At 40.4% G+C, this 15,729-nt stretch overlaps 1 protein-coding gene across 1 annotated transcript in view; it reads left to right on the forward strand.

The window, feature by feature from the left end:
- The window catches only part of CORIN (corin, serine peptidase), a 365,126-nt gene that overhangs the window by 142,017 nt on the left and 207,380 nt on the right, over positions 1 to 15,729 (forward strand). The window contains exon 4 of the mRNA XM_073608485.1: positions 5,372 to 5,582. Within this exon, the coding sequence (XP_073464586.1) occupies positions 5,372 to 5,582 (211 nt within the window). The remainder of the gene's footprint in view (positions 1 to 5,371; positions 5,583 to 15,729) is intronic.

Below are 15,729 nucleotides of genomic sequence, written 5' to 3' on the forward strand. Positions count from 1 at the left end.
AGTAATCTGTGTCCTTAGTCTGCTTGTTTTCAGCAAACTGTTTACAGGCTTTCTTGTGTATCATCTTTAGAAGAGGCTTCCTTCTGGGACGACAGCCATTGCATACCAATTTGATGCAGTGTGCGGCGTATGGTCTCAGCACTGACAGGCTGACCCTCCACCCCTTCAACCTCTGCAGCAATGCTGGCAGCATTCATATGTTTATTTCCCAAAGACAACCTCTGGATATGACGCTGAGCACGTGCACTCAACTTCTTTGGTCGACCATGGTGAAGCCTGTTCTGAGTGGAACCTGTCCTGTTCTGAGTGGAACACGTATATTTCATTATTGTGTATTGTTCACTATTTTCAGTCAGGGAACAAGAATATTTGATTGTGTACTCAGTATCTTGCTTTATTGCAAGTTAATCATCTATTCTCTTTAAGGGTTTATTGGTAGTTATTTAGGAAGCGCAACACTGTTTTGTTATGTATATTCTATATGTGAAGTGAATGCATTTTCTGTGTGTGCAGCAGCCAAGTGGGGGTGGGGGGGGGGGTATTTTTCCAATTTTGGTTTGTGGTGGGATTTTGTCACATCACCTACTACACATATCACTACATAGTGATTAAGGTTATTATCCTTTGCGTGTTTTCTGTGTGTGCAGCAGTCAGGTGGGGGGTATTTTTCATTTTTTTGGGGGGGGGGGATTTTGTTATATCACCTACTACCCATATCACTACACAGTAATTAAGGTTATTAATATTTGCGCTGATAGAAATTTGTTTTATTGTTTGATACCAAATTTAACACACCTGCTCCCCATTCACACCTGATACCTTGTAACACTAGGGATGGGCCCATGGTTCGAGTCAAACGTAAGTTCGACTCGAACATTGGGTGTTTGCTCGCAAACGAACTGAACATATGGGGCGTTCGTGGGAAAATCGATTGCCGTGGAACGCCCCATAATGCACTGCGAGATCGCAGTGCATTGAGGTTTGATGATTGGTCAGGTCAGGATAGGGAGGGGACGAGTGAGCACCCCCCCTTCTGAACCATACCAGGCCGCTTGCCCTCAACATGGGTAGGGTGCTTTGGGGTCCCCCCCAAAGCACCTTGTCCCCATGTTGATGGGGACCAGGGCCTCATCCGCACAACCCTTGCCCGGTGGTTGTGGGGGTCTGCGGGCGGGGGGGGCTTTTCAGAATTTGGAAGCACCAAGGGGGCCCCCAAATCCCGCCCCCCCTATGTAAATGGGTATGGGGTACATTGTACCCCTACCCATTCGCCAAAAAAAGTCTCAAAAAAGTAAAAACCACAAAAGACAGTTTTTGACAATTCCTTTATTAAAAAAAAACTGTCCCGTGATATCCATCCTTCTTCAATCATGGCACCGACGGGCCCAAAAAATATAAAAAAAAAAAAAAACAAAAAAAAAAAAAGCTCCGCCTTGACGGGAGGCCTCCCGCTGACTGCTGTCTTTTCGCAATGACGGCTGTTATACAGGCAAGGGCGGGGCCACCCAGTGACGTAACCGAGTGACTCCGCCCCTTCTGACGTTATGTGCCGTCAGAGGCAAATTTACACTGTTATACATTGAAAAGATATAAAATATTTACAAAAATGTGAGGGGTGTACTCACTTTTGTGAGATACTGTATATCCTTATATCCTGTATATGTATAGTATATACAATTGTTTAACTGGAGTTCAGCTTTAACCACTACATTTTTTTTCATTTCTGCTAAGAGCCTGTTTGTTCAGCAATACTTTTTCATTACCTGTATAGTAATAATATGTAATTGCAGTAAATATATTGTGTATTTTTTCAGGACAACAAGACTTTCTTTTGATGATATTTTCTTGCAAAATATTTTATTTTTTATGCTATCTATAGACAGAAATATGTAAAAAATATTTTAAAAAACTCATGTTTTTCTACTTTGACTTTGGTACTGTAGATAAGAATTCTCAATCTTATTTTATAATTTGTGACACTTTTAATGACACTTAATTTATATTTCTGACACTGAGAATTGCACAGATATTTAAAAACGAACTAAAGGTATTTTCCTCTATTTAGAGCATTTTTAATGTGGCAAAAAAAGAAATTGCTAACGAAGAAGTTGATTAGGGTCAACTAAGAGTTAATTAGTGTTAAATAGGAACGCACTTAAAAAAATACTTGTAAGGTTGCTTTAACTGTTATCATATGCAGACTGAAACATAACCTTTTGATCTGCAGATAAATGAAACAGTAAATAGAAGGTAACAAGGTTGAAGAGGACCTCGGGCCGACCCCCCCCATTTTTTTTGTTTGTTTTATGACCCCGCTTACCTGAAGGTGGTATCTGCACATTTCAGGTACTCCCCCCATCCAGTGGATCCAGCATTGTCCCACTGAGATCTTCTCACGCCCGGCCATAGTTCCGACCTGACATGTTCAGTCTGATGTCATCGAGAGGCCTTCCGGCTCTTCGGGGTTCAGCAGGTGAGCCTCTAGATGACACGCCTATAGGCCCACCCCCTCCTTCTTTCTTTGAATGGATGGCTAAGCCTCCTGGAATATGCACGTCACAGTGGGCAGGATGCGCATCAATCGCCTAATGGGAATGACATGGGAAGGAAAGGCCGGACTTTTTTTTCTAAAAAAAAAAGAAAAGGTAAACAAAGAAAAAAACCTGATACTTCTACAAGATGGGAAGAGGGGTGGAATAAAAGGAATTTGAGTAAGAGGGTGTAGGCCTGCTTTAATTTCTGTCTCTGAATCGTGAGTATGAACAGTGTTTAATACTAGTCAGAGGATCTGTTTTTGTCAGAGGTGGCTAGAGCTAGCTGCAGTATTTACATGAAAAAGTCTTGCCTGTCATTTTGACAGCCGCTAATTGCTGGTGAAAGCATCAGGAGAAGCAGCAACAGGGGAGGAGAGGTGGGATGTGCTATGTATGCCCTGTGTACTTCAGTGTTTTTTTTTTGGTGTACGTAGTACATCTAAGGCACAAAACTGGTTAAAGTGAACCTTGTGTACAGATTATTTACACTAAAATATTTACATATTCTGAACAAGCAGCTAAACCACTTTAAAAAAGCCCTCATTCATCTGGGTAGCTACAAGCAATGAGAAGAAATGTATCTTCAAAGCTAACAAAAGAAGCACAGAAATCAGCTTTTTTATGGAGAAAAGTCTTAGCAGCCTGCTTGCTATCTAATATAAACACACAGCGAGGTGTCTAGTCTTAGACTTATTAGCCAGCTTTTCCACACATCACTGAGGGGTCTAGTTTACAAAAAAGTTGCTATGTGAATGTCACAAGCAATTGACACAGCTGTCACAAATTATCCCCGCTAATAAGTTTATTTCCCATGATTGTCAGCTCCACCTAATGGCTATATTGTGGTATTTTCATGATTGAGGTACTTCAGGAATATACCGCATTGTGGCTGCTACATGGTGTAGATGATGATAGAAAAAAAAAAGTGTTATGCAAATTATGGAGATTATTCATGTCAGCTGTGGCAATGCTTGAGACATTCGCAAAGCTAATTAGGGCCCTTCCACTTTTGGGTGTATGTGATACATGGAGCTCTATAAGTGATGAAGCGCACATGTATATGGTATTATTTGAGAGCATGTTCCATTATTGTTGGATGAACACTAGTTGCTGATGTTGGTAAAGAAAAATAAATGGGATCTCTATGTATTCTTTGTACATTTGTAAAATCTGCTTTGAAGAAAATGATGCTCACCTGTAGTGTAATTACTTTTGTAACTGAAACCCAGTTCTTTCATTTTTCTTAACAGTAAGTATCTGGATGGTTGCCAAAGGCATTAACACTCATTTCCTTAAAGTCCTATTCCCGGAGATTTGAAAATACACTCTTGCAGTGGGCCTGTGCCATCACTGCAAGGGTTAACTGCTTGTTTATTCTAGGGGAGAGTAAAAGCAGTTTACCTACCTGATCCTCCGCTCCCTTGGTAGACTCCCTTGGTAGACGGCGCTCCTTATCTCTCTGGTGGTGGACTGTGCCTCAACATCATCATGTCCAGTGCAGGGCTATGGACCCAGCTTTGTTCTTGATGACATCAGGACCTTAGACTGCTTGGAGCATGGGGGAGAAGATGCTGTGAGGAGCGGAGGATCAGGTAAGTAAATCTTCTTTTCTATGCCCTCTAGACCTAAACGTGCAGTTAACCCTTGCAGTGGGGCACAGCCCCACTGCAAGGGATTTTCAAGGTTTGGGGTGCTGGGCTTTAAAGTGTTTGTAAACACTTACATATACCCACTGAAGTGACCTGTAGCCTCAAATGATGCACAGAGATGAAACAAACCCTCCTACATAAGTTGTAACTTTTATCTGCAGCCCTCTCTTCTAGAGCTGCACGATTAATCGTCAAGAATCGTTATCACAATTTTTTCCCCATTGCGATCTTGTCCAAGGGTTTCCCGATCTTCCCGATCTTTGGTATGCAGATAATTTTCTCTCTGCTCTCAGCCAAAGTCAAAGTCTGGGCAGTCTGCCAAGTTTTAAAATATTCTATCAGTGGAATGTTAAGTCTAAACATTGTATCAATTTGTCTTTTACATCAAAGGAATAGACTTCTGTATGTAAATTAGGAACGTTTAACCACTTAAAACCTTTTTCTGACAGTTGTTGTTTTCAAGTTAAAATAAATTTTTTTTGCTAAAAAATTGCTGGACATTACTTAGAACTCCCAAACATTATATATATATATTTTTAGTAGAGACCCTAGAGAATAAAATAGTGGTTCTTGCAATATTTTATGTCACACTGTATTTGCGCAGCGGTCTTTCAAATGCAATTTATTTTTGCATGTATAATGTGAAAGATTTTACGCCGCAAAAATCGTGATCTTTATTCTAAGCAAAAAAATCGTGATTCTCATTTTGGCCAGAATCGTGCAGCTCTACTCTCTTCTCTACATCCTTCTAAAACACACAGGTCAAAGGTTATTTTTTGATGTCACACATTTGCACATCACAGAGAGGAGAGCGGAGTGTAATCTGAGACCTGAGTGGAGCCTCCCCCCACACACACAGTCTCATAGGGAAGTATGCACAGCTGAGGCTATCAATTACCTTTTGTGTGCTGGAAAGAGGGTGTTCAGATAGCGAAGGGAAGAGAGAGGAGACAGTGCTTTGGATTGAGACAAATACACACTATAGAGAAATATGCTCTGTTCATTTTTCAATTCAGAGGCTTACAACCACTTTAAGCATTACTTCCTATGAACAACTTCCATATGCAGCTCTCTGCCACCCAGACAGGCATAACCTCTGCTTTATATACGGTAAATTCTGAAATGCTAATTTTACTCTGTCTAGTGGTTGTGTTGATTTTGACTTTTTTTTTATCCTTTACCTTTCAGAAACTTGTGTAAACGTCACATACAGCCAGTGCCAAATGCTACCATACAATCTGACTGTTCCAAAATCTGTGTTCTCCTTTGTGAAGATCATTGATATGGAGATGTTCTTAAAGTTCTTTGGTTATCTCAGCCGCCTCAGCTGCTATCAACACATCATGCTGTTCGGCTGTAGCTTGGCTCTTCCTGAATGCATCAATCTTGGCGATGACAGGTATTTGGGAGCTCGAATCATCAATGATTACAATCACTCTCTGTGGAATACTTGTTATCTAATCTGTGCTAAACTATTTGTGGGCTAAACACATGACTTGGCAGAGGAGGCATGACAGCAAAACATTTGTCACATTGCCTGAAATCAGGCCGTGGGAGGATTTACTTGGAAGTTACTTTGTAGTGGGTGAACCAAAGACACATGTGGTCCTATGCTGGCCATCCAACGGGGCATTTTCTAAACTACTTTCAACTAGTTTTTGATTGAAAAAATCTGGATAGGTAACTGTACAAAATGTAGTTCATCTTATATATTTAATATACCAGCCCAAATATAGTCAATATGCTGTACTTTATATGACTTAAATGGAACGTGTAGTGTATTTCATTGAGCACTCTTTAGATTATTATTTCAGCATTTATGTGACTCACATTTTTGCATGCTTTCTGTCCCATCTTTCTGTTGTATTAAACATAAAACTTGGTATATTAGCCCCTAAAGTGGCCGAACACTCAATTTGCAACAAACCCACCACCCTTATGCCGGTTGGACTTGCCAACGGGATAACCTTTGTCGACATTTCCAGCAGAAAAAATTTAGAACATGTTCTCTATCTAAGTCCATCGGAAATGCCAACAGAAAAGGTCTGATGGGGCATACACACGGTCGGAATATCCAACCAAAAGCTCCCATCGGACTTTTTCTGTCGGAAATTCTGATCGTGTGTACGGCGCATTAAAGTGGTTGTAAACTATCAACTTGTATAAAACAACTCGGTTTTAAATAGAAATGAAAGGCAAAACATTTGTGTTTAGATTACATTTTTTTTTTTTATAACAACCTTTTTTCCCCTTTTTAGTAAGTGATCACATTCCCTCTGTTCCCCCTGTTCTTGTCATTTGGTATTTTATATGTCTTATTTTAATATTTTACTCATTTCAGCCCCGGAAGATTAGGCTGCTCAATGACCAGCACTGCGCTGCTTTAACTGGTAATTGCGCGGTCATGCAGTGTTGTGCCCAAAGGCTAATTTGCGTCATTTTTTTCCCCACAAATAGAGCTTTCTTTTGATGGTATTTGATTGCCTCTGCGATTTTTATTTTTTGTGATATAAATGGAAAAAGACCGAAAATTTTGAAAAATTATATTTTCTACTTTTTGTTATAAGAAAAATCCAATAAACTCAATTTTAGTCATAAAAAAATGTCAATAAGCGTATATTTATTGGTTTGCGCAAAAGTTATAGCGTCTACAAACTAGGGTACATTTTCTGGAATTTTCACAGCTTTTAGTTTATGACTGCCTATGTCATTTCTTGAGGTGCTAAAATGGCAGGGCAGTACAAAACCCCCTCAAATGACCTTATTTTGGAAAGTAGACACCCCAAGGAAATTACTGCTTGTTGAGCCCATTGAATATTTTATTTTTTTGTCCCAAGTGATTGAAAAATGACAAAAAAAAAAAAATTACACAAAGTTGTCACTAAATGATATATTGCTCACACATGCCACGATTATATATGGAATTACACCCCAAAATACATTCAGCTGCTTCTCCTGAGTACGGGGGATGCCACATGTGTGAGACTTTTTGGGAGCCTAGCCGCGTACGGGACCCCGAAAACCAATCACTGCCTTCAGGATTTCTAAGGGCATACATTTTTGGTTTCACTCCTCACTACCTATCACAGTTTCGAAGGCCATGAAATGCCCAGATAGCACAAATCCCCCCAAATGACCCCATTTTGGAAAGTAGACACCCCAAGCTATTTGCTGAGAGGCATGTTGAGTCCATGGAATATTTTATATTTTGCCACAAGTTGCGGGAAAATGACAAACTTTTTTTTTTTTTGCACAGTTGTCGCTAAATGATATATTGCTCAAACATGCCTTGGGCATATGTGGAATTACAACCCAAAATACATTCTGCTGCTTCTCCTGAGTACGGGGATACCACATGTGTGGGACATTTTGGGAGCCTAGCCGTGTACTAAGAGGCATGGTGAGTATTTTGCAGTTCTCATTTGTTTTTGAAAATGAAGAAGATTTTTTTTTTTTCTTTTTTCAATTTTCAAAACTTTGTGACAAAAAACGAGATCTGCAAAATACTCAACATGCCTTTCATCAAAAAGCTTGGGGTGTCTACTTTTCAAAATGGGGTCATTTGAGGGGGGGGGGGGGGGGGTGTTGTGCTATCTGGGCATTTCATGGCCTCTGAAACTGTAATAGGTAGTGAGGGATGAATTGAAAAATTTACGCCCTTAGAAAGCCTGAAGGCCGTGATTGGTTTTCTGGGTCCTGTACGCAGCTAGGCTCCCAAAAAGTCCCACACATGTGGTATCCCCGTACTCAGGAGAAGCAACAGATTGTATTTTGGGGTGTAATTTCACATATGCCCATGGCATGTTTGAGCAATATATCATTTAAAAAAATTTTTCGCAACTTGTGTCACAATATAAAATATTCCATGGACTCGACATGCCTATCAGCAAATAGCTTGGGGTGTCTACTTTCCAAAATGGGGTCATTTGGGGGGGTTTTGAACTGTCCTGGCATTTTATGCACAACATTTAGAAGCTTATGTCACACATCACCCACTCTTCTAACCACTTGAAGACAAAGCCCTTTCTGACACTTTTTGTTTATATGAACATTTTTTTTTATTTTTTTTGCAAGAAAATTACTTTGAACCCCCAAACATTATATATATTTTTTTAAAACAAAGGCCCTACAGATTAAAATGGTGGGTGTTGCAAATTTTTTTTTTTCACACAGTATTTGCGCAGCGATTTTTCAGACGCAATTTTTTTTTTCGGGAAAAAAAATAAATTACATTTATGCTGCAGCGTTATTACCTCATCATAACTAACATGGCACACATGATAGACAGTCTCTCCTTAGGGATGAACCAGATTTATTTGCAGAAGAAGTGAAGTCATTTCCAGATCTCCAGGACTGTGGACAGATGGTTATAAAACTTTGGGGGTTGCTAGGAGGGAGTAGGCAGTAGTTATATTAATGAATAACTATAAAACAGTATAAACCTTAAGAAGAAGCAACAGAATTATCTAGATTTCATATCATTGTGTAGAGTGGGTGAAGATATGAGAAGTGAAATTATAATACAAGCCTCAATAACTGTAATGTTCTGTGTTGATAACACGTCTTTGAACATACTTCCCAACTTTCTGAGATGAGACAGAGGGACACCTTTTGGCACACAGCTTGTTAGACAAGTCACACACCCCTGCCCCAGCCCCAGTTACACAGACTATAATAAAGTAAAAAGGAAGAAAATTTGGGGTAAAATCCCAATGCCCTGTACACACGACCGGTTTTCCCGTCGGAATAAACTCTGAAGGTTTTTCCGACGGAATTCCGCTCAAGCTGTCTTGCATACACACAGTCACACCAAATTCCGACCGTCCAGAACGCGGTGACGTACAACACGTACGACGGGACTAAAAAATGGAAGTTCAATAGCCAGTAGCCAATAGCTTCTGTCTTGTACTTGCTTCAGAGCATGCATCGTTTTTGGTGCATTGGAACAGCATACAGACGAGCGGTTTTCCCGATAGGAATTGGTTCAGTCGGAAATATTTAGAACATGTTCTCTTTCTAGGTCCGTCAAAATTTTCACCGTAAAAAGTCCGATGGGGCATACACACGATCGGAATATACGATGAAAAGCTCCCGTCTGACTTTTTCTGTCGGACATTCCGCACGTGTGTACACGGGTGTTTTTTTCATTACTTTTCCATTTTATCAGCTTTATACTCTATAGAATGCAATAATTTAGATGTTGGATATGACATTTAATGAAGTTCAACACTTTTAGTAGATAAGCAAAACATTTTATAGAGGTCTATACATCAGACCAAAAAAGGACAACGGAGGAGGAAAGACGGACTTGGTTCCAATTGGGGGACAGTTATGAGTGATGTGTGAATAGCAACAGTCCTGCTGAGAACTACATTCAACATTGGCTGTAATGTATAGAGGCAACCATGACCAAAGACCTCAGGTGGTTAACTCACAGTAAAGAGTCATTTTATTTCTTATGAAATAAATGCGTCAGTGTAAACTACTGAGAACTGCATATATGACATAATCCTTCAATCCAGATGTGTTTTACCTTTACTGGCAGTTCTGTGTTCCATCCTGGAAGACTTCCATAATCAGTGTGTGACTTTAATGACAGCATTAACTGACATACACAATTAATGACTTTACTGAGTACTGACTCATGAATGAATTAAAGAGACCCTGTCATCAACTTAAAAAAATTGCAGGCAAAAGCGCAGAAAAATCAAGTATACATTTCTGTGTTTTCTTTCTGTAAATTATTTTTATTGGCTTTTAATGTGCCTCCGAATTTGCTAGCAAATTTGACTACTTTGGCAGGAGTCTATTCCCTAGCACAGTCCTCTCCTTCCTTTTATGTCCAAGACCACTCATCTTCTGGGAGTGTGTAATTACCTCCGTGCTGGCCCAGCTCCTCCACCCCTCCCTTCCCTACAACATTTTGTGTAGCTGTTGAGGGAGAAGCAAAGGGGAATCCTATAGAGTGTCACTTGAGACAGCTTTGAGTCTGCTGGAGTTGCCGACATCACATTCAAGATGGTGGGGCAAGGGAGGATTTTACGGGTAAAAAAAACATACCTAAAATACATTAAATGCACATATACAGTAATCTTATGGAAAAAGGATTGTTGAAATGAATGGCCTGCCAACAGAGTTTCCTTGACAATTATGCTGTGCTAGGCACAGATGAATTGCACATGCTCTTCTACATGCCCCACCCGTTTTTTTTGCGTATAAAGCATTCAGGCTTATTTTAGAGGTGTCATTAGGGTAAGTTAGGAAAGCATGTCCATTGATTCAAGCCCACCCCTGAGAACCTTCCCACTGTACCCCACTGGAAACACCCCCTGGTTATATTTCTCAAGGTTTTCTTTAATACTTCACATTTTCAGGTGTCTTCAGGCAGGTCATGTTTCACACAAGGTTCTTTTCCTCTTTGAATCTTCTCCGGCAATTCTCAAGAATGCAGAGTGTGGCACTGTCCTTGAGAGGATGTCAGCATCACTCTATGCATAATTGTATGTTAGTACAGGGCACTGTGGTGAGGCCCCAGGGGGGAATGACAAGTGTATGACACCCTGTACTCACAAGATGTCCTTAGTCTTCCGCGTTGAATGATCCTAGGCATCATGCAACCTGAAAAACTGGGATCATCTAGTGGTGGAATGGAAAGGAATTACTGCATGCAGTAAGGGCCAGAGAGTAGGTAAGTATTGTATGTAGACTCGTAGAGGTGTTCTTTTTGCTTTAAACTCTTGATGGGGAGGCTTTTTTATTTATCCACAAGTTGGGCTTTAAAGTACAACTGTGGCCATGCTGAAAACATTGAAATATAATGATTACATATTTAAGCAGTAAATGATCTCTGTAGCTGCAGGAACTTTGGAGCAATGCAGTGAAGTTCTGTAAGTTTGGTCTCAGCAATCTGCTCCCACCCCTGTGGTTTGTTTGGCATTTACATGAAAGATTAGAAGGCTAGCAGGTTGCCAACTCTCAGCTGGCTGGAAAAAGCAAAAATGACTGAGAGAAAATGAAAGTGTTTTTGTAGTGGACTTTTAGGCTCCATGCACACTGGGCTTAAAAAAATGTCTGTTCTCTAGGGAGTAAAAAACGCTCATATACGGTATCCCCGTACTCAGGAGAAGCAGCTGAATGTATTTTGGGGTGCAATTCCACATATGCCCATGGCCTGTGTGAGCAATATATCATTTAGTGACAACTTTTTGTAATTTTTTTTTTTTTTTGTCATTATTCAATCACTTGACAAAAAAATCACGGGACAAAAAAAATTAATATTCAATGAGCTCAACATGCCTTTCAGCAATTTCCTTGGGGTGTCTAATTTCCAAAATGGGCCTGCCATTTTACCACCTCAAGAAATGACATAGGCAGTCATAAACTAAAAGCTGTGTAAATTCCAGAAAATGTACCCTAGTTTGTAGACGCTATAACTTTTGCGCAAACCAATAAATATACACTTATTGACATTTTTTTTACCAAAGACATGTGGCCGAATACATTTTGGCCTAAATGTATGACTAAAATTGAGTTTATTGGATTTTTTTATAACAAAAAGTAGAAAATATAATTTTTTTTCCAAATTTTCAGTCTTTTTCCGTTTATAGCGCAAAAAATAAAAACGGCAGAGGTGATCAAATACCATCAAAAGAAAGCTCTATTTGTGGGAAGAAAAGGATGCAAATTTCGTTTGGGTACAGCATTGCATGACCGCGCAATTAGCAGTTAAAGTGACGCAGTGCCAAATTGTAAAAAGTGCTCTGGTCAGGAAGGGGGTAAATCCTTCCGGGGCTGAAGTGGTTAAGGAACCCCAAGTAACCTCTCGAGGAACCCCAGTTGAGAAACCCTTCCTTACCCACTTATGGACCGCACACCGTCGTTATACGTCGGCACTTTGAAGACGAATATTGTTATGGCAGCATCTAGCTGCCATAACCTCGGTATCCTCTTCTACAGCGGGCAGTCTGCTTTAAGATAAAAGGGGTCCCAGCAGTGTATTCGCCACGAGATCACTTTTATCATCGGCGGGAGAGGCCCCCCCCTCCCGCCATGCTCTGGTGCCCTCCGGTGCCGCTGGCAGTGGTGGAGACGATCGCATCCGCTCCCCTCTGTGGTATGGAGCTGAGTGAGGGGAAGATGGCCCACCTGTCTCCACATCATTGCAGGGCGGAAGAGACGTCAAAACGTCACTTCCGCCCATAGCTCTTAAAGGGACATTTATTATTTATTTTTTTCAAATGACTTTTGTTTGTTTTTTTTTCTTGCATTTTAGTGTAAATATTAGATCTGAGGTCTTCAGATCTCATATTTAAGAGGTCCTGTCATGCTTTTTTTCTATTACAAGGGATGTTTACATTTTTTGTAATAGGCATAAAAGTGACACAATTTTTTTTTAAAAGAACAGTGTAAAAATAAAAAATTAAAGGTAAAATAAATAAGAAAAAAATGTTTTTAAATGCGCCCGTCCCTCCGAGCTTGCGTGCAGAAGCAAACGCATACGTGAGTAGCTCCCGCATATGAAAAAGGTGTTCAAACCACACATGTGAGGTATCTCCGCGATCGTTAGAATGAGAGCAATAATTCTAGACCTCCTCTGTAACTCAAAACATGCAACCCGTAGAATTTTTAAATGTTGTATATGGAAATCTTTAAGGGTAAAAGTTTGTCTCCATTCCAGAGCGGGCGCAACTTTGAAGCGTGACATGTTGGGTATCAATTTATTTAGCGTAAGATCATCTTTCACAATATAAAAAAAATGGGCTAACTTTCCTGTTGTCTTATTTTTTAATTAAAAAAAGTTTTTTTTTCCAAAAAAAGTGCGCTTGCAACGACCGCTATTTTATTCTCTAGGGTATTAGAAAAAAATATATAATGTTTGGGCGTAATTTTCTAGCAAAAAAAAAAAAATGATTTTAACTTGTAACAACAAGTTTGAAAAATAGGCTTGGTCCTTAAGTGGTTAAAGGATCTCTAGAATTTTTTTTTGAAGGTATGAACTGGTTAATATTTGCATGATCCTAACTATACAGACACTTTGTACCTCTAAACTAGTCTTAGTCCAACTATTTTATGGTGAGGTTTAGAAAAATGTTTTCTTCACAGTGAAGGTTTAGAAGGAATGCATGTTAATTCACCTGTCAATAAACCCTAAGGGCACCTGCATATGACTGGATGAAAATATTACAGCTAGTATGCAGAATCACGCTGGCAAACATTGGCAGCAAGATCCTGCGTGAGACGTGCTCTGTACTCATGTAACAGTTGAGCAACATATAGTATTACAGCATAAATGGCCTTTTGTTGCTAGGATGCAGACAATTTCTGAGGGAAGCTCCCTATTGTCCTGTTGCTAGGATGAAGGCGGCTCTTGCACTTGTGCTGTATGCATGTGAACATTATCGTTAGCATTTTCAATGTGTGCAGCATAAAAATTCAGTCCTTACGCAGAACCCTAAAGGCAGACTTGGTAGATTTTTCCTTTTTTTTTTTATAGATCTGAATGCAGCATGTTTGCTGCTCATTATGTGGCTGTGTGCTTGGGCCCATAGAAAACTATACAGCTGCATTCACATCCATTACAAAAGTTCTGAATGAACTAAAATGCTGCTTTTTTCATGCCCAGGTGCATGAACCCTTAGTTTATTCCTTCAGTTTGATTGTACAAGTTAACAGAAAGTTGGATGTAGACAGTGAGGGGTTGAAAATGCCAATGTTGTTACCAGTCACTTGGCTTCCTGATATTTTAGTGATGATGAAAATCTGGAACACATTTTTTTACTCATGAATTCAATGTTTTTATGTCTTTGTGTATTCAGATAGACAGATTAGACTGTAAAAAGAAGTAACTCAGCAAAGGGACAACTAATACTGCTACCAAATGGCTAAAACTGACATGGGGCATGGGGGCTGATTTACGAAAGCCGTGCGCCATCAGTAGAGGCACACTGCAAGGCGCAATGCACATTTTCATATTTATGAAACGGTGCGCCGGGAACAGAGCGCGAATCCCCCATTTACTATAGTGTTCTTGGCGCACGGGAGAATGCAATCTGTGCGCCACTATGGACATGGCGCATGGCTTCTTCAATTCAATATTAACAGAAGATGGATGTGCCAATATTATGGGGTGATGTGAGGAAGTTTAGTAACAACTGCCCAGGTAACAAATATGCCCAAAATAGAATGAGAAAGCAACTTTGAGAATGAGAAAGCCTGTTGTGCCTGCAAGTACGTTTAGAACTGCGTGAGATCAGTGTAAGCACTGCAAATGCGCAAGCGGCTCTTGCGCTTGTTCAAATGCGTTTGTTCACTGCACGGCTAAAATCTTAGTAAATGTCAAGCAACTCACCTCTAAACTTGAACGCTGGTTCACCTTTATCTATTTGTTTAAGGAGATTTGCACATAGGTCATATTAGCATGTTACGTTGCCATCATGTGACCTGCACCTTGTTAAAATTATGTAAAAAGACTCTCGCTCCTCTAGCTCGTCCTAAAAGGGCATTTAACCTTCCCCCTCTAATGCATATGATTTCCTTGGGCTAGCTTTTGCTTTTAAAGAGGAACTCCACTCTCCATTCTCCAATGTTCTTGTCTCCCCACTGTTATGCTCCGTACACACGATCGGACTTTGTTCGGACATTCCGACAACAAAATCCTAGGATTTTTTCCGACGGATGTTGGCTCAAACTTGTCTTGCATACACACGGTCACACAAAGTTGTTGGAAAATCCGATCGTTCTAAACGCGGTGACGTAAAACACGTACGTCGGGACTATAAACAGGGCAGTGGCCAATAGCTTTCATCTCTTTATTTATTCTGAGCATGCGTGGCACTTTGTCCGTCGGATTTGTGTACACACGATCGGAATTTCCGACAACGGATTTTGTTGTCGGAAAATTTTATATCCTGCTCTCAAACTTTGTGTGTCGGAAAATCCGATGGAAAATGTGTGATGGAGCCCACACACGGTCGGAATTTCCGACAACAAGGTCCTATCACACATTTTCCGTCGGAAAATCCGACCGTGTGTACGGGGCATAAGTCTTTGGATTTCCATGGGCTAACTTTTGCTTTTAAAGGGGAACTCCACACTCCACTCCATTCTTAAACGTACTCAATGACATATCGGTATGGATGTCACACCACTTCCTCAAACTTAATCTTTCTAAAACTGAGCTTGTTATATTTCCTCCTTCATGGTCCCCCCTCCCCCCCTGTGACTTCACCATTAATATCAACAACACAACCATTGGTCCCTCCACACATGCCAGGGTCCTGGGTGTAATCCTTGACTCTGATCTCTCCTTCAGCCCCCATATCCAATCACTGGCTAAATCCTGCCGCCTTAACCTCCGCAACATCTCCAGAATTCAACCCTTCCTGACTAATGACACCACAAAGCAACTTATTCACTCCTTGATTATTTCCCACCTTGACTACTGCAACTCTCTCCTTAATGGCCTACCCTTAAGCAGGCTATTCCCCCTTCAGTCTATTATGAATGCTGCTGCTAGACTAATACACCTCACTAATCGATCCGTGACT

Source organism: Aquarana catesbeiana, linkage group LG01, assembly GCF_042186555.1.
Source record: "Aquarana catesbeiana isolate 2022-GZ linkage group LG01, ASM4218655v1, whole genome shotgun sequence".
NCBI lineage: Eukaryota > Metazoa > Chordata > Amphibia > Anura > Ranidae > Aquarana > Aquarana catesbeiana.